The sequence below is a fragment of the Canis lupus genome, chromosome 12 (genome assembly GCF_011100685.1).
Source record: "Canis lupus familiaris isolate Mischka breed German Shepherd chromosome 12, alternate assembly UU_Cfam_GSD_1.0, whole genome shotgun sequence".
In the NCBI taxonomy this organism is placed as follows: Eukaryota; Metazoa; Chordata; class Mammalia; order Carnivora; family Canidae; genus Canis; species Canis lupus.
Window position 1 is genome coordinate 31559292 of NC_049233.1, and position 26286 is coordinate 31585577.

Sequence of the window (26286 nt, forward strand, 5' to 3'; positions counted from 1 at the left end):
TTTTAGTCAATGGAAGATAGAGAACATTCTGCATAAAAGTGTGTTGGAATAGAAGACCAAGGAGATCTAAAAGGCCAAGTGGGAGAATCTGGCTGAGAGAGAAATAATAGGAATGAGTAAGTCAGGATTAGTAAGGAGCAGACCTGGAGAGACACAAGCTTTCAGAAATAATAGGTAATCAATGGACCTCAATCTCTGCTGTTAAGGTCAACAGATACGCTGGTCCTCACAACTTTACTTCTAGTCATCATTATTGGTAGGGTTGGAATTCAATCCGAGAGAAAACAATTGATCACAGTGTGGGAAAAAAAAGGATGTAATGGGTTGTCTTTACATTAGCAGATGGTGGTCAGGAAGGAAGGGCAAAGCTGATAAAGCTAGCGAGGTCTTAAAAATTAAGATAGAGTAGAACATTTCCAACATTTGAGCAGAACAGTTTTGATTCTTCTTAGCCTAGGATTTTGTCGCATTTGTCTCTCATTGCTTCCCTGTATTGTGAGATACCTTGTTTTATTTAGAAGCTATCAAGAGAAACTATAGAAATTACTTAGTCAAGCCGTTTCCTGTAAGGAAACCAAAGTCCAGAGAGTGCACAACTTCTTATCCATAACCAGGTATATAATTAGTGTCAGGTTCAGGGGTAAAAATGAAGAATCTTCATTTCTAGTTCATTTGAAATCATAAGAATGAAAGATAGTGGCATATATATAGCAACTTTATATTTTAAAAAGTAGATATAAATAAATGACAAGGGAAGAATTTGGGAGTGAATTCACATTTAACTACAAACATATACTTTTGAGCCTTTAAAGTCCATGTTTTCCAAGACACTTCTACAACACACAAATGTGACATTATGTGTTACCTTACCCATGGGGTTTCCTGAATCCCAAGTGAAACCTTGGGGATTAGTGGCCAAAAACTTTTTACCAATTTAAGTGTTTTACATGTGTCATTGTAGAGAGAAAGAATGGTAAAAATGGAAATTTGATGTGAATGGCCTCTTTGGATAAAAACTACTCTGACCATGTCTAGATGAGGCAAGTTTGGACTAAATAGCCCAGGATAACCATCATTTCATATGCCCCTTTGTTCTGTTATACCCTTCAACCATTTAATACTTTTGTCATGTACTCTCTGTTTTGGGGTGCCCAATTAGAAAATGGCCAATTTGTTTTTAGACAAAGAAACAAGAATCAGTTTAGTTCCTGAGAAACTTCATAATAAGAAGAAAGAAGAGGAGGAAGAGGAGTAAGGGGAGGGAGAGAAAGAGAAGAATAAAAAGGAGTTCTTTCTATTCATAGTAAATATGCTAATTTTAAGTGGTAAGTCCTCGCCAATTTAATCACGTAATCTTTTGATTATTTTATTAACACAAAATATTAATATATTAATTGATTATAGTAAATAATAGTTAAACTTCGTGTCTCTGAGGTTGTTACATTAATTTCCTTTTTTTGTGGAACTAGTGGTTTACAAAAGTTTTGTGTGTATGTGTACTGGAGACATTAAGTATTGAAAAATTAAAGCATATTGAAAAAGAATAGTCTACAAATTTATTTCTGCTTCTTTTTTTACACCTTTAAAATTTATTTTTTATTTATCTCACGACCCTGAGATCAAGACCTGAGCTGAGATCAAGAGTCAGATGCTTAACTGACTGAGCCGCCCAGGTGCCCCTGCTTGTGCTTCTTAAAGCCTTTAGTGAAGAAAGGTTCTAAAACTTGAAAGTGGTAATATAGTAAAACCACAAGGACTATGAGAGAAAGCAGTGGGGAGGAAGAAAACTAGGTAAGCATATTCAAAACATATTCTTACCATTTAAGTCTGAGAATTGTATAGGTGATACTGAATTTAGCAATGATCCTGGAGGATCTTTGGGTTCTTTTCGTTTTTTTTTTCTTCAAAGATTGAAGGACTAAACAGAAAAAAACTAAAAAGGCAATAGAGGGAAAAGATTATGTTTGGAAATCTCAATTTTCTGAAGTAATCTTTAAAAATGCATAAATAATAGAAGAGATACATTTGAAAGACTTCTTAGCTTTACATGTCTGGGCCAATTTAAAATACAAGTTTATATTCTGATATGTTAACACTGGTTTCTTAATAGTTCTTTCGAAAGCTGGCAAGGAAACTTAAATGAAAATTAGTTTATAAAATTAATCTGATAGTTTTGGTGTGAGAATACTTTATTACTAAAGAGAAATACAAAAGAGCTTAATGAAACCATGCTCCCAAATACGTGTAATAACTGAAATACATATAAGCATATGAACGTATGCATATATACACACATATATTATGTGTTAAATATAGATCTGTGTCTGTATACATACAGACATACATACACAGATACACGTGGGCACTTGTGAGAGGCAAATGAAGGCTGATAATTATAATCGGAAATGGTGATTTTTAAAACATATTAAAGCATTAAAACAGACCAGTCTCAATAGGGAGGAAAGGACACGGAGAGCCTACCGTGTGTAAACTGCTGCTCTTTTTATTGTTGGGTCAATATGTCAGCAGTGTTTTCACATGGAACATAGTGCAGACATGAATCAGGGTGGCTCTTCCTTGGTTTGCCTTTGGATTGTGCTGTTGTCAGGGTCCAGAGACCAGATTCTCCATATATGGTTCTTTTGTGATTCTTGATTATGACCCCCTGAGGAAGTCAGACCAGCCTGGGGTTACTGGAGATGGTGCCTTGCTTGGCATATTTATCATCCACAAATCATCTGCTATAAATATACCTCAGCAGGATCATCATCAGGCTGGCTCAGTAGCCTGCAATTTATGAAGGTTATGGGAAACAGTGTGAAGGGTGAAGTGCTTTATTAAGGGTGGCTTTCTCCCTGACCCAGCCCTGTGTTCTACTTGAATATAAATGACCCTGGGAATGAGTACTTCTTTCCATTTAGGATTAAGTCTTTTTAAATTGTCCCTTTCAGCTGTTATTCTTATGTCGCTATGTCATGACGTTGAGATTTTCTAAGAAACATCAAAATCACAGTGTTTGAAGATAACGTGAGAAATTACTAGATGCAAGATAGCTCTATATCTAAACCCCACATTGTTTCCTCTCCTTTTTTTTTTTTCCATTCTATAGCATCTGTCATTAATATCCATTTTTGCTTGTGGCAAAATAACAGAACTGACCAAATGTCTTACAAAAATCATAATTAAAATCTCTATGGAAGTTGAAATAAAGGAAATGTAACTCTCCTTTGTACTGCGGAATGTTGTTTGTGTTTAAAAGAGAACATGTTTGCTTAAGACACAGTGTTTTGGATTATGCCCTGGACAGAAACCTTATTTTCCTTTCGCATTCCCTTAAATGATTAAAAAACATTGTAATGAACCGAAAATGACAAGAAACCAACACGCCACACAGGCTGCTCTCTCAGCCCGTGAATGTTCCTGGAACATGGTTAAAGCTTGTTGGTTGGGGAATGATTAACTGTTTCCCTTACAGGATGTTATTCTGAACACTTGTCCTAGAAGAGAAAGCCTTGAAGAGGGTCACCCTATTAATATGTATTAAGAAGTAAAGGGCCAATTTTAATGTTTCAAACAACTCCAGGGAATAAAAGATCATTGGCATCTCTCTGTTTTCACCACAGTCCTCTTCTAAAACGGTGTTCTCGGCTCTCCATTTGCCCCAGGGGAGAGGAACAAAAAAGAGGAAGAAAAATGTCGAAAGTGTACGGAGAGAAAATGATGGAAATTTGTTTTATTCCACTTCACCTGCCTTCACCTGCCCCTCAAGCCACTCACCCTTAGGAAGACTCCGACACTATATGAATCACCCACTGTGGTCTCCCCCACCACATCACCACACTATTTTGCCACTTGTTTTGCAAACCACCAACTGCGTTTACAAGTAGAGACATAATCAGTAGGCGAATGACCTTTTGCAGCATTGTATCTGAAGCCAGTTCATCAAATACTTGTCAGCCAACGTCCAGGGGGCTAAATAAATAAATAAATAAATAAATAAAAAGTAAAGGTGGGGAGTGATAGAAATTCGTCTTTTTTTTTTTTTTTTTTGCTGCTAAATCGAGAATCTGGTAGCTCTTCCTCCCCCTTTCTCTCGTTCTTTCCCCCCACCCCCCCCCACCCCTGGCCACAAACCTGTTACTAGGGAAACTTGAAAAAGAATCAGATACATTAAGAACACAAAAGTTTAGACCCCACGACCACGATCCCATTGCCATGCAGAGAGCAATGCAAGACGCCCAACCTCGGTCGCCGCACCGCGGTCCGGACAAAGCCTGTATCTAGCCCAGAACAAATAAGATGTTAATTGCAGCCTCGCTGAGAAAAACTAGTATTGTTCCAGCCAGAGAGGGACACGCAGCGTTTCGGGAGCTGAGATGTGCCCCCTTCGCGGAGGACTGGATCAATTCATCGGGATCCCGGTGATGAAATGACAGCTCCTGGGCTGCGACAGGGTCCGCGCTGAAAGAAAGAAAAGACGATCAAGTCCAGGGTGTACTTCCCACCCGCCAGAGTCGCCTTCCAGCCCTCCGCACCCCCCTAGCCTCGCCTCCCAGGGAGTCGCTCTTCCAGTTGGTCGCCGCCAGCCCCAGCGGTGGGAACTGAGGATGCAAAACCCTCCCAGACGCAGAAAATACTGCTTTCGGGACGTGCTTGGTTTTGAGGAGCCGTGACGTGCAGGCTCCCCGCGGCTCCGCGCCTCTTCCCTCGCGCACACCCGCCCGCGCCCTCGGGAGCAGAACTCCGGGAGGGCGCAGCAGCGGCGGTGGCGCGGCGCTCGTCGAGCTTCGGGGCCGGCCGCGCGGGCGGGGGGGGGGGGGCGCGGCGGGCGGGGGGGGGGCGCACGCGCACGCGCGCGAGCACGCGCACGAGCACGCGGGGGACGGGCGCGCGCGCGCACCCCGGGGACGCGCACCGCCCCCCTCCTTCGCGCGCGGCCCGGGGAGAGCCGGCGCGCACACCCGAGACAGAGCTTTACTATCTCGCTCCCTCTCGCACCCCTCCTCGCTGGGCATTCAAACAGCTTTCCGACATCACCAGCCAAGGATTTTTTTTTTTTTTCCTCCCCCCCCCCCCCCCTTAGTCGCGGTCCGTCCATCAGTACCTGCGGGGGGAGGAGGAGGAGGGAGGAAAGCGGAAAGAGGAAAAAGCATGAGCTTGAGCCTTCCGATCCGACCACGACTACTCCCGTAATAAACCCACCGCCCCGACAAACCCGCCTGAGCAGCCGCTGCTGCCGCCGCTCACTTCTCGTCTCAGCGCTTTCTTTGCTTCTTGGCTAATCGGTTTGCTGGGGGCAGAATTGATAACCAACAAATCCTCGCTTTGAAGCCACTTGCATATTTTTTCGTTGTTGTTGGTTTCCCTAGAGTGTCTCCACGGGGGGCTTCTTTCCCCCACCCCCACCCCCACCCCCCACCTCGGCTGCAGGTTGGTATCAGTTGGATCCGGCGTCAGGCTCTGTCTGGGGTCTTGGGGGCTTCTTTTTTTTTTTTTTTTTTTTTCCTCCTACCCCTCCCCTTTTGGATTTTTTTTTTTTCTTTTTTACTCCAATCTTTTGATTCTCTTAAGTGTGCATTTAAAAAAAATAAATAAATAAATCCTGATTTTCGAAGCTGAGCCGGGGAAAATGGGCAACGGTGACTGGGACCGAAGGGGAGCCTCTCCGTCACTGTTGCTGGGACGCGTGCCTGTGCTGGTGTCTTAGAGCAGGAGCCTCCGTGAGCTGTCGGAGCGGAAGGTAAGCAAGGGGTCCAGGGGTCACCTTCCCTCGGCCTGGGGTCGCCACCGAGAAGCTCCCGCCCAGGTGTCGGCGGAGGGAGGGCAGGGAAAGGAAAGGCTGTTGGCGGCAGGTGGAGGGGCTGCGAGCAAACCCGACTGTCTGCGTTTACTTCAACGCCGCAGTTGAAAAGTTAGAGAAGTCTTTTTTTCTTTTTTCTTTTTTTTTTTTTTTTTCCAAGAGCTTGTGCTGGGTCGGAAGGAAGGAATGGGCAGGGAGACCTAGAAGACCTGACGGTTGTATGTGATTGGGGTGATTTTATGGGGCGAAATTTTTAGGTTAGAACGAAGTTAAGAGAAGGGGAGGCAGTGGGTCTTCTATTGGGGAAAAAATTTAGTGGAGTGATGGCGCCGTCTATGTTCGACTAAACTAAAGTGTCACCCAGAAAAATCAGTTTTGAGAATAGCTAAACTAAATGCCGGTTTGCTTCTCAGCAGGAGATAAATAAATAAATAAATAATAATAATAAATAAATGCAACATCCTTGAGACCTTGGTAGCCATCCCTTAGTCACCCCCAACCCCATTCTTTCTTTCTTAAAGAGGGAAATACAATTGTTTGAACTGGCCCTGCAGTCGGGGGCGGGGGTGGGGTGGGGGGGGGGAGGCAGAGTTCAATGATTCATTTTCGATTCTTTAGAATAAAACAAGGATCCGCACACCATGGCTTAAGGATTAAAATAAAGAGCATTATATTGAGGGGGCTCTCTTGAGCAAGCTTGGAAGTGAAATCAGAGCTATTTCCTCACTCTTTCTAATCCTGATGAGCACAGCAATGCAGACATGTACTGTCATAAATGGAAGCAAAAGTACTGGATATCATTAGGAAAAGAAATACGACCTCTTTTTGAGGTACCTATTATAAAATGAAGCCCCCTTTCATGGATGGAATTCCTAATTTAGACACTTATTGTCACATTGGCTCTCAACGCCTACACTCTACCCTGAAGAACACTGCGCAGACCTGCATTGCCTGCAAAGTGCTACAGCAAAAAAAAAAAAAAAAAAAAAGGAAATAATTTCCAGAATTTCCTGCAACTTTCCCAGTTTTTTAACCTTTAAATGCTCATTGGCTTTATTTTCTCCGAAGAAAATGCATTATTCATTGATCTGTATGCTTGAAACGGAGAACGCTGTTTTGATAGTCCCAGCAGTTCTGATGTTATTTTAAACTGCTGCTATATAGAGATTTAGAGTTGGGGCTGTTTTCTCCTATATCAAGACATAGAACTTGAATTATAATCTGGAAAATGCAGATCTATCTTCAGGGACTTCGGTCACTGGTATTTGTGTGCATGCGTTGGTGTGTGTTATGCAATGGGAAGGAAGAGCGTTTTGTTAAAACCTTTGGTTCAGAGAGGACCCAGGCAAAGACACGAAAACTCTTAACTGTCTATATGTCTGTATGTCTGTCTCTGTTTACAGAACAGTGGAAGAGACTGCAGCCTAAAGACTTTTATAATTAACTTGGCATCACTTTTCTCAGCTCAAAGGCTAAACAAAAAAGCAGTGTCATTTATTCTAAGAAATAACTTCTTAAAGGTTAAAGCTGAAAAAATTCAAGTTATTTTTGGATAACAACTTACAGAGGTAAATATACCCAAGGATTACTTTGTTATGCAAGACCAGGTTGAAAAACATAAAGAAAAGGAGCTTTGGAGCTCCTATTGGAAAGGGAGCAATTCAGTAATGAAATCTGCTAGAAAGAAGATGCTAATGTCTTTTATCTACCATGTGTAAATCTTAAATTACAGTAGATAACTCTAGATAAAATAGCCCTAATTAAAAAAAAATTAAAAGACTGAAGCCAGCTCAATTACTGTGGTTCTGGGATTTTTCACTGATATAGCCTTTGGATACAGATACAGTGATCCACTTTGTGTATCCCAAGAGGGCATGTCACATTGAAATGACTGCTTTAAATCCTAGTTCTCAGTGGTAATGTTGAACAACAAGTCTTTCCTATGTATCTACCCATCTATGCCCTTTCTCAGATGATGGTTTTAAAATTCTGTTGATCCACATGAATGCCGGTGTTTTTGCACAGGAATTCTCATCAGTTCACACGGTGGTCCCTGCAAAGACAAGTATGGGCATTTGGGAGATGATGTTTCATCTGCAACAAATTGTCATTCGTGTGTTTAAAATTGTGGCTATCCTTTATCGAGATTGCGTTTCATATTTAAGATAAAATAAGTAATGTGATGACAGCTGTTCCCAGATTATCAGATTAGAGTTTGTGTGATGATGTTTACTGCAGGCTGAGAGAAAAGGTATTGGTTGCTTAAAAATATTTCAAAAATTAAAATTTAGGTTATGATATTTTTTAAAAAATCTGTTTTCCTCTTCTTTCAATGGAATCATAGTGTACTTGGAGGAAATCCTGGTAGGTAAATTAGAGCATTCCTGTTAATCATCTATTAAATATTATTTTTAAATTGAATGTGGAGAATTTGGCCATTGTGAGTGACCACGTGAGGGCGCTGTTCACACAGCAACAGATAATTTCCTAGCGTTATAAAATAAAAAATTACCTGCCCTTCTTTTAAAAAGGGTTTTTTTTTTTTTTTTTTTTAACTGAAGTCTTGAAAACAGCTGGCTGTAATATTGGAAGGAGTTTCTTTTTTCAATGCGCATAGACTCCTACTTGCATTTTACTTTCATTGCCATTTTTACAGGCCAAATGACATAGGATGAAGGCTGTTCGTAACCTGCTGATTTATATATTTTCCACCTATCTCCTGGTTATGTTTGGATTTAATGCTGCCCAAGACTTCTGGTGTTCAACTTTGGTGAAGGGAGTCATTTATGGATCGTATTCTGTAAGTGAAATGTTTCCCAAAAACTTTACAAACTGCACTTGGACGCTGGAAAATCCAGATCCAACCAAATATAGCATTTACCTGAAATTTTCCAAAAAGGACCTTAGCTGCTCTAACTTTTCCCTCTTGGCTTATCAGTTTGATCATTTTTCCCATGAAAAAATAAAGGATCTTTTAAGAAAGAATCATTCTATAATGCAACTCTGCGATTCCAAGAATGCTTTCGTTTTTCTACAATATGATAAAAATTTTATTCAAATACGTCGGGTGTTTCCAACTGATTTCCCAGGATTACAGAAAAAAGGGGAAGAAGATCAGAAATCTTTTTTTGAGTTTTTGGTATTGAACAAGGTGAGCCCAAGCCAGTTTGGTTGCCATGTATTATGCACTTGGTTGGAGAGCTGCTTAAAATCAGAAAATGGGAGAACAGAATCATGTGGGATCATGTATACAAAATGCACCTGCCCTCAGCATTTGGGAGAGTGGGGGATCGACGACCAGTCGCTGGTTTTGTTAAATAACGTGGTGTTACCCCTGAATGAGCAGACCGAGGGCTGTCTGACCCAGGAGCTGCAAACCACCCAGGTCTGCAATCTTACCAGGGAGGCCAAGCGACCGCCCAAAGAAGGTAAGTGCCCAGTAGAGAGGGGGAGATGGGAAGGAGGGGTGTTGGGAGATGGCATTAAGATGTTCTGTTTCAACACAAGGGCTTAATCATTGCTCTTTAACTTTATCATCTTTGGAGTCATTTGATTTGTGATCTTCACTAATATAGGCCTCTTAAGCTAATTTTGGGTTTCAAGATTTTAGAGATGGGGCAGTGAGGATTGGGTAGCTCTCATCAACATGCTCTGTTAATATATGTGGAATATTCAGGAGAAAAGAGAGGCAAAAATGTGGAGCCGAGTTTGCGATGGAGGTTGGGGAGGGGGGGTCTTTATTGGGCTGCAGCCCCTTGTGGAGACCTACCTCTACACATGTGCTCTCTTTCTCACACACACTCCTGTGAAGTGGATTTGTAGGATTTCTACTTTATGCTGTAGCCCTGTAAAAAGTACTCTTTACTTCCTCTCTCCTTTGCCCTCTCTATCTCAGTGTCTCAACCAAGAGACCCCTTTAGTTGTGCTGCCCCAAGTTGTGGAAGCAGGACAAAGAAGTGACACAAACTCAATAGCAAGCCTGTTTTGACCAAATGACTTTCTGACACCTGAAGACAAGGGTGTCTCCCCTCCCCCAGAGGCCGGATAATTTTTAAAAAATGCTTTGCACAATAAATCCTGCGTGCTTGCTCTTTTGTGGGTCAAGGAAACCCCACTGGAAGCGTAAACTCTGGGGTCTTCTGGCTGTGAAGCCACTTGGAGGCAGGGGTGAAGGGTAGAATTAAAACACAGGCTGATCCTGTAAAACCTGATAGCCCTCTTGTGGGATTTTTGCTCTTCTTGGTCCCCTGTTGATATACACGAGGAGAGTGAGAGCGTGTCAGAGACGAGCTAGATGGAAAAAATAGTGCAACGGAAATGCAGAGGAAAAAGGAGAAAGTACAGGAGTGATTTATAGCTTTCACCCAATCCCCAGTGGGGGAGCTACCAGAGGATTTCAGATTTTGGATTATGTTTAATAATGCAAGAAAGCTGACATATTTTGTGAAAATGACTTTCCTGTTTGGAAGGTTAACGGATGCGTTTCCATTCCTTTGAGGACACGGTTGATACGCATTCGTTCTCGCTCCCCAACCCTGAAACTAGAGAGGGTGTTGATTTTTTATGCAGGAAATGTTTTCTGATCGCCACAAAGATCCCTGTCTGTGGAAAGGGACAGCCAAGCTCCAGTCCCTCTTTCCTCCCCCTCCCCCAACAGAAGTTGTCTTTGTGGCCAATATAAAATTGACACGTTGTTGGAGAATTTTCTTTAAGAGTGGCCAAGGCTTTGTAAGGGGAGTGGGGAGGGAAAGAGAGAGGAGGGCTTAACTAGCTAAATGCGGTTTCTCCACTGAAAGCAATTTGGGGGATGGGGATTATGGAAGAGCAATGGTACATGGAGAGAAGATGTGTAAGAAAATAAATGCAGACTAATGGCAATGAGAGAGGGTTGAAAACCTTTCCGATTTCTACAGGTCAGTGTTTCGCTAACAGCTGTGGCTGAAGAAAACAAAGTGGTTTTAAATTACAGGAGTTCTTTTCTCTAGTAAAAATCCCAGAGAAGCACTTGCAACTGCAGGGATGGTATTTAACACCATTTAAAACTAATTAGTGTCCCCTAGAATAAGAAGCTACAGTACACACAGAAAATGTGATGCTACAAGCTGGCTAATAAGACAATTAACATCAGAACTAGTATTTGTCTGTTTTATTGTTGTTTTAATAAAATCTAGAGAATCTGTTTTTTCAATGGGTAAAATTCCATCATGAAATTGTCTGCGGATGAGGAGTGGGACTTGAAACTAGTTTTGGAAGCTTTTTTTTTTTTTTCTTTTTTTGTGAATGGTAGCAAGTGACAAAAACAAAATTGTGTGCATATTAAGCATGATATTCAAAGGTTTTGCAGGTCACGATCATGAGATGTGGGTTGAGACAGTGCTAGGATTTATAGAAGTTGGACTAGATAGCCTTTTGTTTTGTAAATGAGTAAGAATATGAGTGATTTTAGGCATTCGATGTATATATCACAGTCACGTGGGATCACATCTTTTTCTTTTGGCTAGTTAGCCGGGAAAATGAGAGAGGAACAGTTCCACAGACAAATAAGTGATTATGTGAAAATTGTTACTATGAACTGAACTAGGAAAACTTTATATAATAGGGGAAGAATATATACTGTATCAGTAAAATTGCACAGCCTGTATTCTCCTTATTCTAAATTTGTGTTGATTAATTGTTTAGGTATTCTGAGTCAGAAATGTAAGGATAAGTAAGTCCTGATGACATAATTGTAGCTGATGCATTTATAAGTAATTCTTATAAAATATATACAGCATTCCTTACCTCATTCAAAGAAGACCTTTTTGGCTATGTTGTGTTGTAGGAAAGGAATGTGCAAATCTGCAGACTCTTAGTACAATTTATGCAAAGTATATTAAATCTTAAATATTTTATATAAATGATACTTAAAATCTTATGAAAGAATTATTTAATACCATTTCAAATAAACTGCCATATAATGATATTCACGAGGTTAGAGGTTAATAATTACATATAGTTGTGCTACTCATATCTAATTTTATTTCAAAACGTCTTTACTTTATATGGTAACATGTAATCCCAAGTTTTAAAATAACGCTTTAAAAATTCTACTTCATTTTACATTAATATATGATTTCTATTTTCTATAGAAAAATAGACTATCCTGTAAGTTATCAAGAGAATAAATAACAAAATTATTCTCCACAGCTTTTTTTTTTAATTTTTGTTTTATTTGTTGTAATAAGTACCGAAAACCTTGAGTGGAAATAGTTTCTATGTTCATTACATCGTAGAAGTGGCACAAATTGGATAGACGACTCTTTACATGCAATAAATACAGTTCTAGGTTGTTTTGTGCGGTGCTGATGGTGATGGCACGGGTGTACCAAATTCTGAATATTTTGAATGTATCCATTGAAATCATAAAATCATATTTAGTTAATATTTGAGGAAACTATAGGCTTCCATGACTGGGATGTTGGTTTTGTTGATTTAGGCCTTCTACTATAACGTTTGCTAATAATACATTCACATACCGAAGAATTTCATAGCCAGAAAACAGCAAAGAAGAAAACTATCACTGTTGGTAGTGATGACATCAACAATTATAAATGTTATCTTGAATACATTACAAAAGTACATAATTGGACTGATGCCTTATTAAAGTGTTAAGCGTTAGTACATTTAAGTATCTTTTTTTAAAAATCATGTTTGACATATTTGAAGGTGATACATCATTATAAAAACTTAGTTGCCATTCCCCAATTTTTATGTGAAAATTTGAAATCCAAGTAAATCAATATAATGAAGACTCTTAAAAATAACGATGTCTTATTTCAGGCAGTATTTTTTTAAAAACTGTCTACACTTAATGTATATAACCTGTTTTTAAAAAGGAAACTCAAATGACATTGCTGTTTACTTGGTTTTCAGATGTAAGTCTGGGGAGGTACTGGCATGTATTCATGAGGTCTTTGCTACGTTTTATAGGACACTTTTTTTTCTACCATAGATGATTCTGGACTATATAGCTAAAAATGTAAGATGTGATTACATTTTATCTTATTAAGATAAGATCTTAATTATCAGTACTTCACCTAAAATAAGCAACTGAAACAGTTTGGGCAGAAAAATTCTACCAGGGTATCTAAATCACATAATAAGCCTTAATGGAACCTTTGTTTCCTACTTATATCAATGGTGCTACTTATGTGAAGGGAAATTGGGATCCCTGTATAGATTCCAGGAAATCTGAACACACATACTCATTTGTCTTTTCACTCTGCCTGTACTAATCCTTGATACTCTGTCACTCGAGGGAAGTCTCACTATGTGCCTGTGTAAAAGTGAGCCTGGGTTGTGTGTGTGTTTGTAGTTCTAGATACCTATTTTGTCATCTAGAGCAATTTGTGTCTCTCTCAGTGTTTTTATTTCTTTCTACTCTTGCTCTTTTTGCCCTCAGAACTGTTCAACAGCCTTTCACCTTGCTCTTTATGGTCATTGAGTCTTACTTCCTTTGTAAATAACTACCATGATCCTGCACTCTATCGAGATATAGAAAGGTTCGTGAGTCTGTTGTTCCTTGAAGATGCAAAGCCTGAGAGTTTGGTCTGCCCCTTGGCTGCATCCCATGGTGCTCTGCATGTACTGTACTTCTGTTCTAGCACTTATAAGATTGCTGTGTATTTCCCATTTATATTTCCATTTCCCTCCACTAGACCTGGGAATTCTTCATGCATGAAGACTGAGTCATCAGTTGTCTATGACAATAGAGTTTTAGTAAATATTGAATGTTAAATGAACAAAACAAAAAAGATCTCAGTAGGAAAGATAGTAATACCTTGGTTACAATCAAAAGAATAAAACTACGTCATTTGGGGAAAGGGGCCACCTTTTACTTTCTGGTTTATTTAGGGAAAGATAGCTATCATTTATATAATTTCCAATTCCATTAATGTATTACTTATGCCAGCTTCTGATCTCAACATATTAGTTAATAACACTTTTTAACAAGAAGAATAGAATCATTAAGAAATATTCTTAGTTTTATATACATGTTATATATATATATGTATATATAAAGATTATGATCCATATAACTTTCTACATATGGCTACCCACCAAAACCTAGTAAGAAAATTTGCTAATTTCTGCTTAACTATCTTTTTAAACACTTTTAAAAAGATTTATTTATTTGTGATAGAGAGAGAGAGAGAATAAGTGGTGAGGGCAGAGGGAGAGGAAGGAAGAAGGGGGCTCCATCCCAGGACCCCAGAACCCGGTTCATGACCTGAGCGAAGGCATATGCTTAACTAACTGAGCCACCCAAGCACCCCTGTTTAACTGTCTTCCTTTCTCTTTATGTTTCTCTCTTCTGGCTCTAGCATTACTTCGACAGTAATGACATTTCCCAAATCCTCTCTTGCATAGTTTGAAGACAAACATGCAAACTCTTTCCAAGAAAGAGGAAAATAATATCTGCATGTCAAGTTCAGCACCTCTGTTATTCACTCTTGTTTAATAATTTATAAGCGTAGTAATAGAATATTATTAAAATTGTAGGCCTGATCAAGTAAAGTGCAAAGTGCCATAATTTTTACTTTTGTCATTTTAGAATTTTGATAATTTAAGATGTCATATATATGTGTGCGTGTGTATTTATATATAATATTTAGTGAAACAAAATTCCGTTATGTGTCAACACATTTTTTGTGGGTGATAAAATATTAACATGAACATTTATGTGTGTACACCTATGTCCCATACATGCACACATTTGCCAAGATGTGTCAGTGGGTTTTTATGATAGCTGTAAATAAATGTACTGTAGGTAGTTTCCTTCCAAAATTGACAAGAAAGTTTTACTTGAGTTCAGCTTCGTGCATTACCTTATTGACTTCATTCTTAAAAGAAGCAATTTTATAGTTAAACTGAATAGTTTTATAAAACATAGTATTCTTTAGAATCACTCTGGTATATATTACCTAAAGTCACATGGCTCTTGGATCTCAAATCAGTGTTCATTTAAAAATAAACTTGTCTTACTTTTTCAAAAAATCATTGCTGGCTTTAAAATCCTGAACCAGAAAAATAAAAAAATAAAAATAAAAAATAAAAAAATAAAATCCTGAACCAGAAAGAGCTGAGTTTGAATCTTCTCTTCCACATCATAACTGTTACTCTGTATTACTACTTTCCCCTTCTCAGATTAGGTTGGTAATGCTTATGTCTCAGGGTACAGGAGAACAGGAAATGACATCATGTACTGAATTTTAAAAGCCTAATAAAATTAATGGCCTGGAATATTTTAGTTCCTGTCAGCCCTGTGGAGATTTTTTCCCAAATCAATTAACTAATAAAAATCAGAGAGGTATGCAATTTTTCTAAGTATATCACTTCATTGAAATGAAAGGTATTTTGTTGTAAGGTACACTTGAGTCCCCAGAGTGACTCAGCCTCCTAGTAGCATCTGACAAGTGACTGAGCTTGACTCATCAATCTTTGGTAGTAGAGTGTTGAATTAAATGAGATTGGACATGTAAAACACAAGTCCATTGCTGAAGTTACATTAGGCTCTCAATTCAGTTTTTGAATGTCTTTTTTATTCTTATCTTTTGGCTATAAATAATAGAGAATTGATAATAAATAATGAAGCAGATTGTCATTTAATTATTTGAACTTGCTTATGAACTTAGGGAATTTAACAAAGGATCATTAAGCATCTTAAATGTATGTCTATTTTGTAATAGATACAGAAAAGGTAGCATCTCAGAACCTATGTGTTGATGGAGGCATGACTAATATATCAAATAGATCAAGCTAGTGGTGTGTGAGTCACCCTGGGCCTGGAAAGATGTCCTTTGGATATCATTGTGGATAGCCTGCAAATCCATTTAAATTAAACAGTACCATGAGTATTTTACTCTTTTCTGCAGTACACAAAATTAAGCTCATGTTTTGAAATGTATTTTGAAAAGGAATTATCTTGAAATACTAGTCCATATTAAACCATTTGGAAAAAAATGTAGGACTATCTTGTATGTTTTTCACTGGGTTGTAATCACATACCAGTAAGCCCCAGGATTCCCCAAAGGCTTATACATTCAGATATTGAAAACAAAATTTTTTTACTACTCATTTGAAGATTCTGATGTTTTCTTGAAGGAAAATTACAAAATGTGATCTCTAAGACCCCATGAAAAGCTACATGTTCGGGATCCCTGGGTGGTGCAGCAGTTTGGCGCCTGCCTTTGGCCCAGGGCGTGATCCTGGAGACCCGGGATCGAATCCCACGTTGGGCTCCCGGTGCCTGGAGCCTGCTTCTCCCTCTGCCTATGTCTCTGCCTCTCTCTCTCTCTCTCTCTCTGTGACTATCATAAATAAATCAAAATCAAAAAAAAAAAAAAAGCTACATGCTCTATGTTCATTATCTTTCAACTGTCATTCAGGAATCTTGCTCACTTGCAGAGAATGACCTAGCTATCTGTATGTTAAAGGTTAATAAGAAAAGTATTTCTACTATAAACAGAAAGACAATAAGTAACAAATTCATAATGAGTACATTAGTATGGAGTTGTTTCTCTCAAAATTAATTAAGTGAATAGGAGTCTTTTCTGAAATCTGAAATGTTTGCTGATATGCATTTTCACCATATCCACGCCCATCACCATCACATAATCATTAATGCTTGGAAAATATTATAAAATATGAAGGTAAAATGATTACTGTTTGGTTTCCACTGTGTTAAATGAAATAATTTACCTGCAAACCTAATCCTGGATATTATATTCTCTAATTATTTCTTCTGGATAATAAGTTTCTTTGGGGAATATTCTGTTGTTTGGGAAAACAGAAAAGAATATGTGCATGGAAAAGATATTAGAATACTGATACAACCAGATTTTAAAACAGTTGACCCTTGAACATCTGGGGAGCTATGGACACAGTTGGAAATCTGTATACTATTTTTGACACCCCCCAAATTTAATTTCTAATAGGCCACTAATGACAGGAAGCCTTATCAATTCTATAAATTGTGTGTGTGTGTATACACATATATACATATATATATTCTGTTCTTGTAGCAAGCTAGAGAAAAGAAATGTTATTAAGAAAATCATAAGAGAAAATACATTTATAATATTGTATTTATTTTTAAAAATGTATGTTTAAGTGGACTTGTGCAACTCAAGCCTATGTTGTTCAAGGACCACCTGATTTAGAATATGACTTAAATACACTTAAACAGAATAAAAAGCATTAAAACAGTTGGAGAATCAAAAAGAGGCTACCTTGATGAAATTACTTTTTAGCAATAAATATGTTAAGTTGATAGAAATTTCACAGAAATATTATCTCTTCTAGGTAATTCATATCTCTCCCAGGTATTACACAGTATTTCTTTCATGACATTTCTACCAGTGTTTCTTCCTGGTAATTTTAAGTTTTGATAATTTTTAAAAAATTGATTTCTATGCTTGCATATCCAAACAATAATTTGTTCTCCAATAAATATATATTTTTTAAGATTTTATTTATTTATTCATGAGAGACATGGGGGGGTGGGGGCCGCAGAGACAGGCAGAGGGAGAAGCAGGCTCCATGCAGGGAGCCCGATGCGGGACTCAATCCCGGGTCTCCAGGATCACGCCCCAGGCCGAAGGTGGTGCTAAACCGTTGAGCCACCTGGGCTGCCCTCCAATAAATATTTTTAAGGAGAAGCTTCATCTAATATCGCTCCTGAAAGTATAAGGGAGTAAAGCATTATAATAAACATTTTATAAATTTAAAGAATATAATAAAACCTAACATTGAGAAAATGTTTTCCAGTTTGCCAGGCTCTGTTGCATATATTATTTTATTTGGGGAATAATTGTGTGAAACACATATTATTTGTCCCATTGACGTGTGCTGAATATATAGAATACCCTAAAGACTGTGGTTTTCCTTTCTCTAAAAATTTAATACAAATTGGTTCAAATGAAAAACTAGAGAATTTCAGAACTTGGGGTTTTCTCACTGATTTTGGAGTGCTTGAAGCTGAATCACAAATTCTCAGATACATGACGGATATTAGGTGTTACGTAGTCCAAATATTACCCGGTTAATGGATTCCCAATCTGCAAACATGATGGGAACATTATTTCAGCTGAATTTAAGTCTTTTGGGGATTTATATTAATACCATTTGTATAACATGAAAGAGGCACAGTCACTTAATATTGTTTGATAGTTCTGTTTAATTAAAAAAAAATTTAGGGGCGCCTGGGTGGTTCGGTGGTTGAGCATCTGCCTTCGGCTCAGGTAGTGATCCTGGGGTCCTGGGATCGAGTTTCGCATCAGGCTCCTCAAGGGCAGCAGCCTGCTTCTCCCTCTGCCTATGTCTCTGCCTCTATCTCTGTTTCTCATGAATAATTAAATAAAAAATTTTTTAAAAAATCTGGTATCTAGCCAGGACAATAATCAGAGTATACTTCACTATACTACTTACAGTATCTTTACAAATTAAAGCTTTCATCTATTAGATTTTTGTTCTATTTAGTATATATTATTTAAACACTGTGATGTCAGTCTCAAAAAGCAATATTCAGTCTAAGATCATTAAATTTAAAGAGCAGTGTATTTCAAATTCAGAGTCTGTGTAGACTAAGATGATTTAGCAACACCTATCTAGGATCTCCTTTCACTATCATTTTCTAGGGAAATCTGTGTTTCGAAGAAATAGGATGTCTTACATTGTTTATTCTATGGTACATTGAGAAATAGTGGGGACGGGGGGAGAGGTCTGGGTTCTCTCCTTCACTGACAGTCCCAGCTTCAAGCAGGTGGGCTTACCCTTTGAGCTCTGGCAGCCACTCTCTCCTCCCACCTGTGGGTAGTAGTGCTCTGCTGTTTCTTTAAAGATTTTATTTATTTATTAGAGACAGAGAGAGAGAGAGAGAGAGGCAGAGATACAGGCAGAGGGAGAAGCAGACTCCATGCAGGGAGCCGATGTGGAACTTGATCCCCGGTCTCCAGGATCACGCACTGGGTTGAAGGCAGGGCTCAACTGCCAAGCCACCCCAGCTGCCCCTCTCTGCTGTTTCTAACCCTGAGTGCTATGCGCTCTCTCCTTGGTTTCACCAAGCACTATCCATGCCTAGATTTTTTTCTCAAATTATCTTATTTGAGGACACCATCTGTTTCTTACTGGGACCCTGACTAGTAGAGGGGTGTATAATTTTGGTGGTGACATGATTTCTGATTTCTTATAAGACTGGCTTGAAACCCACATTTTAAATTTTGATCCTTTCCTTTAATGTGCTAAAGGTCTCATGTAAGTATTAGCCCTTTTGCAGATAGACCAGCCCAGAAATTTTTACTTGGGCCCAAAGAAATAAGAATTTAAAGAATTGAGTTAATGAAAATTAAAATCAGTTGGCCTATTTTTTTTTAGCTTAGTAGAAATGATATTTTTTTACACTTAATTCTCTCTCAGAATTGATGTGTTCATCTTTAAAATTCCATTGAATTTAATCGCTATAAGTATTTTTGTAGATTTACTTGTTGGTTTGTTGATTATTTAGCTAATTCTTAAATTATATATATATATATATATATATATATATACATATATACACATTCAGCATTGATGTGACCCCAGAACATTTAAACTGGCCTGGATATTCAAAAAAAAATTTGTGAATTGATCCTTAAAAACAAATGACTTCAAGGTTCCCATATAAGATTTAAAAAATACTGACTAGATTAAGATTTTGTTGTTATTTTATATCATTATAATGTAAATGGAAGTGGAAATGATGGAAAATGTAAAATGAAAATAGAATTTCAGTTTCATTTTGCTTATTGATTTCACTGTGTCTCTCAAAGCAAAACAAGAAGAAGACACACAAAAAGCATTTCTTCTTTCTTTGTTTCATTACAAAAACCAAATCGAGGCAGCTAAGTTTGCCTTTGAAGTTTCATCATAAAAATTACAGTTTTTAAATTTTTTCTCTGTGTTAGTATGTTTGTTGCCTCTCACATCAAGGAAGGATCTCAAGAGGAAAAAAAAACAAGTAATTTCCAAAAATTATGTGCACACAATTATGTTGAAACAGAGCTTTATGATTTTTCTGAATCAGTAATACATAACAACTATTTATTGTATACTGGTTGCTTTCGGAAATGTTTCTTCTTATGTAGCTACTCATAACAATTGTAGTGTGGAAAAGAGGGCGCCTTGGGAAGATAAAAATCTGTTTACTTTATGTAATCTTTCTACATAAATCTGGCAAACTTTCAAAGATCTGCTTCTGCACTGTAGACTGAGAAATTTGAGTTTACTTTGGCTTCTCAGAGAGAGGTCAGCTTTCTTTATAGATATGTCAGGCTGTGGTCAGCTTTCTTTGGCTGGCCTTGGTTTTTGTCATTTGTAGGGCAAACAGTATGTATTTTTTAATACACGTGCCTGTGAAATTAATCAAGCACAACTGCTTTTTAAACAAAATTTTCAGTAGGTTGTTTTACTTTCAAGCATGATGAAGTAAATAACTGTGGAGCATCATTGTTCCATTTGCACAGCAGAGAGTATTTTAACCCCATCATTTGTAATATATTAAAATCTGCTGTCTTAAAAACCTATGGCTTTTATCTGTTTTAGTGATTTCTCATTGAAATTTTCTGATGGAATTTTCTCATGACCATGTTTTGGTGTTCAATTGGTGATAAGGGCACAATTGAGTTCCAGGCATAATAAATATTATGTGTGCTTGCCTCAGGCTTCTGCATCCGGAGACCACAGAAACCACAGAAATGGAACAGAGAGAGTTTGGAAGCAGAATAGAGGTTGAGCCATTAAGTAGTAAGAACTGATTAAGGTGAAAGAAATAAGTACATGTAGAATGTGAATTAATACGGCTTTTTTTTTTCTCAGCACTGGAACATTTTTTTCTAAATGAAAGCCAATATATAAACAAGATTTAAAAAAACGGAGCTGTTTCGGTTGAAGTGGGCAGGGGGCCTAGAACCCTGCCTAATCAGTCTCCTTTCTTCCTGTGTGGGCTCCAGAGGTAACTCTGGTTGCAAAACCACTGCAGAACTGTAAATCTTAGAAGCCTCCATATGAAGCCACATAGGAAAAATTAATGGCAAAAAATTTTTGCCATTTAGTTTTTCTTCCTCTGAGAAACTAAAATTTTTAGCATCTTGATCACCAAGAATGTATAAGAACTGCCATTTTGTTTTTGCTGCATTTTGCTTAGAACAAAATTCCTAATTTGTTTGGGATCCATGTCAATGGCCCATTTATCTGTGCTTAATTTTTCTCCATCCCCTGCTCCTTCCCATTCAACAGGCTAAAGTTTGCCTGGGTTTAACTCCCAAAGCTCAGGCAAGCCCTCAGCCTATTCCATCATGCCTTTCAGGCACCTCTGATGCCTTGTGGGGATGTCCGTAAGTTGACTCTGTTACTTTTCTGCCATGTCTCATCCAATTTGTTGGTCACTTGCTATCTTCTGCCTGCCATTAGTGTTTCTGCCTTTGCTCTACAGAGATCTAGTGTAATGAAGCCATGCTGTGTTTACGCTAAAGGTGCGATCCCCATGCCTTCTCTTTTTTCTGTCACACTCATTGTATAAGACATGTTTATGACCCATTTTCAGTGGCTGTCATGTAAACATTTCTTTCAGACTTTGTCCAGAATCAGCTCGTCCTGTGGCTGAATGTGGTTCCTCAGGATGAATGCCACAATACTTCATTTTTCCTTCCAGTCATCTGCATCCCAAACCTCTTCTTAGGTTTCCATCCCTCCTGCACATTTGCATATTCCAGTTATGCCTCTGGCTCACATTCTAGTTTGCCTAGGTAAAAATGAATATTATTTTAGAATTCTTTTATTTAGAAAAATGAATATTATATTTAAAATCCTTTAACTTTAGTTGATAAATACAAAAGCCCCAATTTTAAATCTTTATAAATGTAATATATTTGGTGCTGTCCATTTTGATACTCTTCTGTGTGGTTTTGTTAATCCCCAAATAGTTCAGTTGCAAACTGTCAAACTTCTTGGAATGAACTAAAGATGATAGGATAGTGAAAATTATTTTGAGTTCCTTTGATTATTCACATATAATGGATATCCATAACTGAAAACTTATTAAAACAACAACAAAAAGTTTATTAGCTTTGGTGTTCTGTAGGTATGAGTGGGTAATTGAGGTGTTATGAAGGCTCTTTATATTTCCAGCCTTCTACCATTCTGGGTATGTGGAGGAATTGTGTTCCTGGCCCACTAATGGTTGGGTGGACGAAAGCATTAAAGTTTCTTTACCTCTGGCATCGAGACCTGTACTTGAGGAGAAGGGGCACCTTGGTCATCCTGAGTCCTTGAATGTCTAAAATGAGAGAAGGCTCCTGTCTCATGCCTTTACTGACCCATGATAGTTGGGAAGCATGAGCAAGGAAGAACTTTTTTCTGTTTTGAGACCCTGGGAATTTTGGGTTTGCCTTTGTTACTATAGCCTAACCTAGCATATATAACTGATACAATGTCCAATTAGGGAGGTGGGGAGTAGTTGTGCTGATTGGTGTTGCTAAAAGGTGATTAGGTGCATTGGTAACATATGTTGTAATTCAAATATAATGACATGCTGGCCATGTCAGTCAATGATATTTTGGGAGGAAGAACTCACCCGCATAGTCCATAATGTCCTCTGGGCAGCTGTGTTTGAATTTATTGCTGGCAACACTATGGAACTTGTTTTAGGTATTATTTATCAATATGTTAGTAATTTATGTCTTAGCCTAATTAAAATTAATACTTAAATAGCTACAGTAATTGTACATTTATATTACAAGAGACCATTCTTTTCGTATTTATTCAAAAAGTTGTTAGGTTTTTCGGCATTCTCAACCTTACTCAGATTGGAGAGGGTATTGTGGTAGTCTTTTGCTGAGTCATAATTATCACAGAACTAAGTAGAAAAAATTCATTTTAGCATGGTAGTTCTTACTGAAAGGTAAAACTTGTCCTGCTGTTTCCCTTCTCTCTTCCTTCCCTCCCTGTTTTTCTTCCTTTTATGTTACTTTTTTTTTTCTTTGTAGATACATAGGTTTGATTTATATATGTTGATCTAGATTCCTCACTAAAATGATTTGTGCAAAATCTCTTATCAGTATATGTGTTGGTGTTTTTGGTAAAGAGATATTTCTGTGGTAGTTCATGGAGAGCTTGTAATCACTTAGTAAGCACTGCTTCATTAATCTTAACAATTTTCTTGCAAGTTTAATTATGGAGCAATAATTAACCTTCCCTTTGAGTAGGTGGGTTTTTGTCACGTTGAGAAGTATTCTTAACCTCCCATGAGAGACAGGCGGGAGGAAAAGTAGGCTGCTATGAACTATAAACAAGCCTGTGTGGGTTTCTGAGGGGGGAGTGAAGTATTCTTCCCAATGTTAGTGTACACTAGCAGGTTTTGCTCTACTGGGCTGTGCCTTCAATTATTGTTCTGGCTTTCTCATGCTCAAGAAGTTTGGATTATGGTATGCTCATTAATTATAAGAGACATACCTCAGGATTCAAAGAGGGGTACAGAACCATTAAGCAACTGAGAAATTAAAACAGAAACCAAAGCTTTTTTTCTTTTTCTTTTCAATTTTGTATTGTATTCTGAAGAAAATCCAAGGGTGGAGTGAACTGTCAATTCACTTCCCACATGTTTATATTGATATGTACCACATACACATACAAGTACTCATTTATATATGGATTTATGACATTAAATGATCACAGGTATTATATATGATTTGAAAAGATAGACATTTATCACTTTTAAGGATATATTCCGTGTTAAGCTGCACTTATTAACTAAATATGCGCTAAATATAAATCTAACTAGCTAGAGTGACTTATAAGATGATCATAGGAATGATAAAGAATAAAAATACTTTTTGTAACAGTGAAGCTTGAAGTTAATCTATTCAAAAATTCACTTGGAGTGTTTTTAATAAAAAATTCAGAGCAATATTCTGTGGATCTTGAATATCAGAAATTGAAGTTTTCCTTAGGATTTAAGAGTAAATCATTTGCCAAGCAGATTTCTAAAAGTTATAAACAAATATTAGTTTCAAAAGTAGGGTGGCCCTGTCAGTTAAGTATCTAACTCTTCTTGATCTCTGATCTTGATCACAGGATCTTGAGTTCAAGCCTCACGTTGGGCTCCACACTGGGTGTGGAACCTACTTAATTAAAAAAAAAAAAAAAAAAAGTAAGCAATTTGCTTTTAAGTTGCTGAAAAATTCACATATATCAAGTTACAACAAATTAAGACTCTTTTAAATTCTCTTTATTCATGGATTATTTTCGTTCTTTGGCACTTAGGTACTTACTAGGACCCACCCATCACACAGCTGTTCACACAGCTTATAAATTCAGTTTCAGATTTTAGATATTTCCTCATAAAAGGTAATTTTATAGTAGTTGAGTCAGACTTCCTGAGTTCAGATCCCATTTTCTCTGTTTTTGACTTTATGGCCCTGGGAATTATTACACTTTTGTCACCCTTGGCTTCTTTGTCTGTGAAGAGATGATTATTATAGTGAGGTAACTAAGAGATTGAATGAAATAATTAATGTAAAATACTTAGCATGATTTTTGGACTGTTAGTAGAGACTCAGTTCATGTTAACTTGCATTAATTGGATAATTCTGGAACCCTTACTGCATTAGGGTTTTTTAATACATCAAATAAAATTTTGATTCATGATAAAAAGTAATCAATTTATTTCATTGACCTCAGAAATTAAAATGCCTCTGGATCACCTAGTCTATAGAAATACACTGTATCTTTAATCCCCTTTTCCTTCTGAATGCTCATGTTTCTGAGAAAAACAGTCTGAGTTAAGCTACTGTGTCTATTCTCATTACTCCTCATTTCAAAAATGAACCACCATGTTCACAACATCATCACTTTTCCTCTTAAAATGGACAGGTCAGTGATATTTATGGATTGTTTGACAAAGGATGATTGCCCCAACTGACTTTTTCCTGAAGACCCGGATCCCCTTGAATCAACAAGTGGTGTTTATTTTTGTCCTCCTAAGCAACTTCATCTTCTGGGTATTTTCCAGAAAATTTTTATGTCCCTTTTGTCTAATCATTTCTCCATAATATTGTGGTTTAAATAAGTAAGCCAATATGAATTTATTGGTTAAATCAAATTAAAGTCTATATCCTGATTTTTTTTCCTAAGGATTGATATACATGTTAAAATGAAACAAACTATAATGTATGTCTTGGCCTGCAGTGAATCCCTTTTTCGTTCTGAGCAGAGTCAGATCTCCTGGAAAAATGTCTTGCTTGCTGCCTGCTTTTTAATCATTTAAGACTCGATGTAAGAAAATGTCAATAAAATATAAATCCATATTATATTTTTCAAAAGATCATAAAAATATAAATCTATATTATATTTTTCAAAAGATCATACATTTTTTACTTTCAGTTTTATAAAGGTTTATTTATTTATTTAAGGGACAGATAGAACATTTGAGTGCAGTTTGGTGGGGAGAGAGAGCCAACTCTGTGTTAAGCGTGGAGCCCATTTGGGGCTCAATCTCATGACCCTGAGATCATTACCTGAGCTGAAATCAAGAGTCAGAGATGCTTCACCACCTGAGCCACCCAGATGCCCCTTTGCTTTCAATTTTTATCAAACTTTTATTTTTGTCATCCTAAACAAGAGAATTGGCAATGTGACATTAGATTTTTAACTCTCTATAGTCCTTTGTATTTGAAGGGCACTTAGATTGGAAGACTGAATGACTGCCTTTTGGATGAAATTTGCCACTACTGTCTGAATAATGTCAGACAAGTCATGTCACCTCTGAGCTAGAGCTTCAGTTTGCTCAGATGTAAAAATAGTAATGGCTGTCTGAAACTCCTATGGTTGCATGGAGAATCAAACTGTACTATACATGTAGGCCATTTACAAAAGGGGAAGCAGCATCCAAAAATGTTCTTACTGTTGCCCACAGTAACTTGCAAATTTGATTAGTTTTATTAATTTAGTTCATTGGCATATATGCATGTGAAATAATGGTCTTGTCTTATGATGCTCAGTATCACAAATTGTTGGATGGATTGTTGGGCTTTATATTTTTAGGTAAGACTCTGATCATCTGTCCTTGGGAAAACAGTCTATTCCCTTCGTTTTTCTTGTTATTTTCTAAATCAGTAGAAGCGATAACAGTTTGAGCTTCACATTCAAACATTTCAGTTTGATTTTTCAGCTCTGCTTTCCACTAGCTTTGTGACCTTTGGCAGTTTGCTTCATGTTTGAGAATTACATTTTCTGTGTCTGTAAAAGAGACATCATCTCTATGCCATTTTTTAAAATGTAGTCTGTACAAAAAACAACATTAAGACTAACAAGGTGAATAAGGTGGAAGTGGTCAATTCTCTTAATTCGGCTTAAGTGATGGAAAACCTTAAATTTTAGGCTGCCCAAAATAAAGTATGACTTCAGTTGTATTC

At 37.5% G+C, this 26286-nt stretch overlaps 1 protein-coding gene across 4 annotated transcripts in view; it reads left to right on the plus strand.

Moving 5' to 3' along the window:
- The first annotated feature begins 5482 nt into the window (after positions 1 to 5482).
- Positions 5483 to 26286, plus strand: part of ADGRB3 (adhesion G protein-coupled receptor B3) — a 711230-nt gene continuing 690426 nt past the window's right edge. For 3 of the 4 annotated variants that reach the window (XM_038554438.1, XM_038554440.1, XM_038554441.1), the window contains exons 1-3: positions 5483 to 5740; positions 7204 to 7368; positions 8457 to 9228. In XM_038554438.1, coding sequence (XP_038410366.1) covers positions 8472 to 9228 — 757 coding nt within the window. In that variant the 5' untranslated portion in view covers positions 5483 to 5740; positions 7204 to 7368; positions 8457 to 8471. The remainder of the gene's footprint in view (positions 5741 to 7203; positions 7369 to 8456; positions 9229 to 26286) is intronic. The other variant, XM_038554439.1, reaches the window with a different exon arrangement.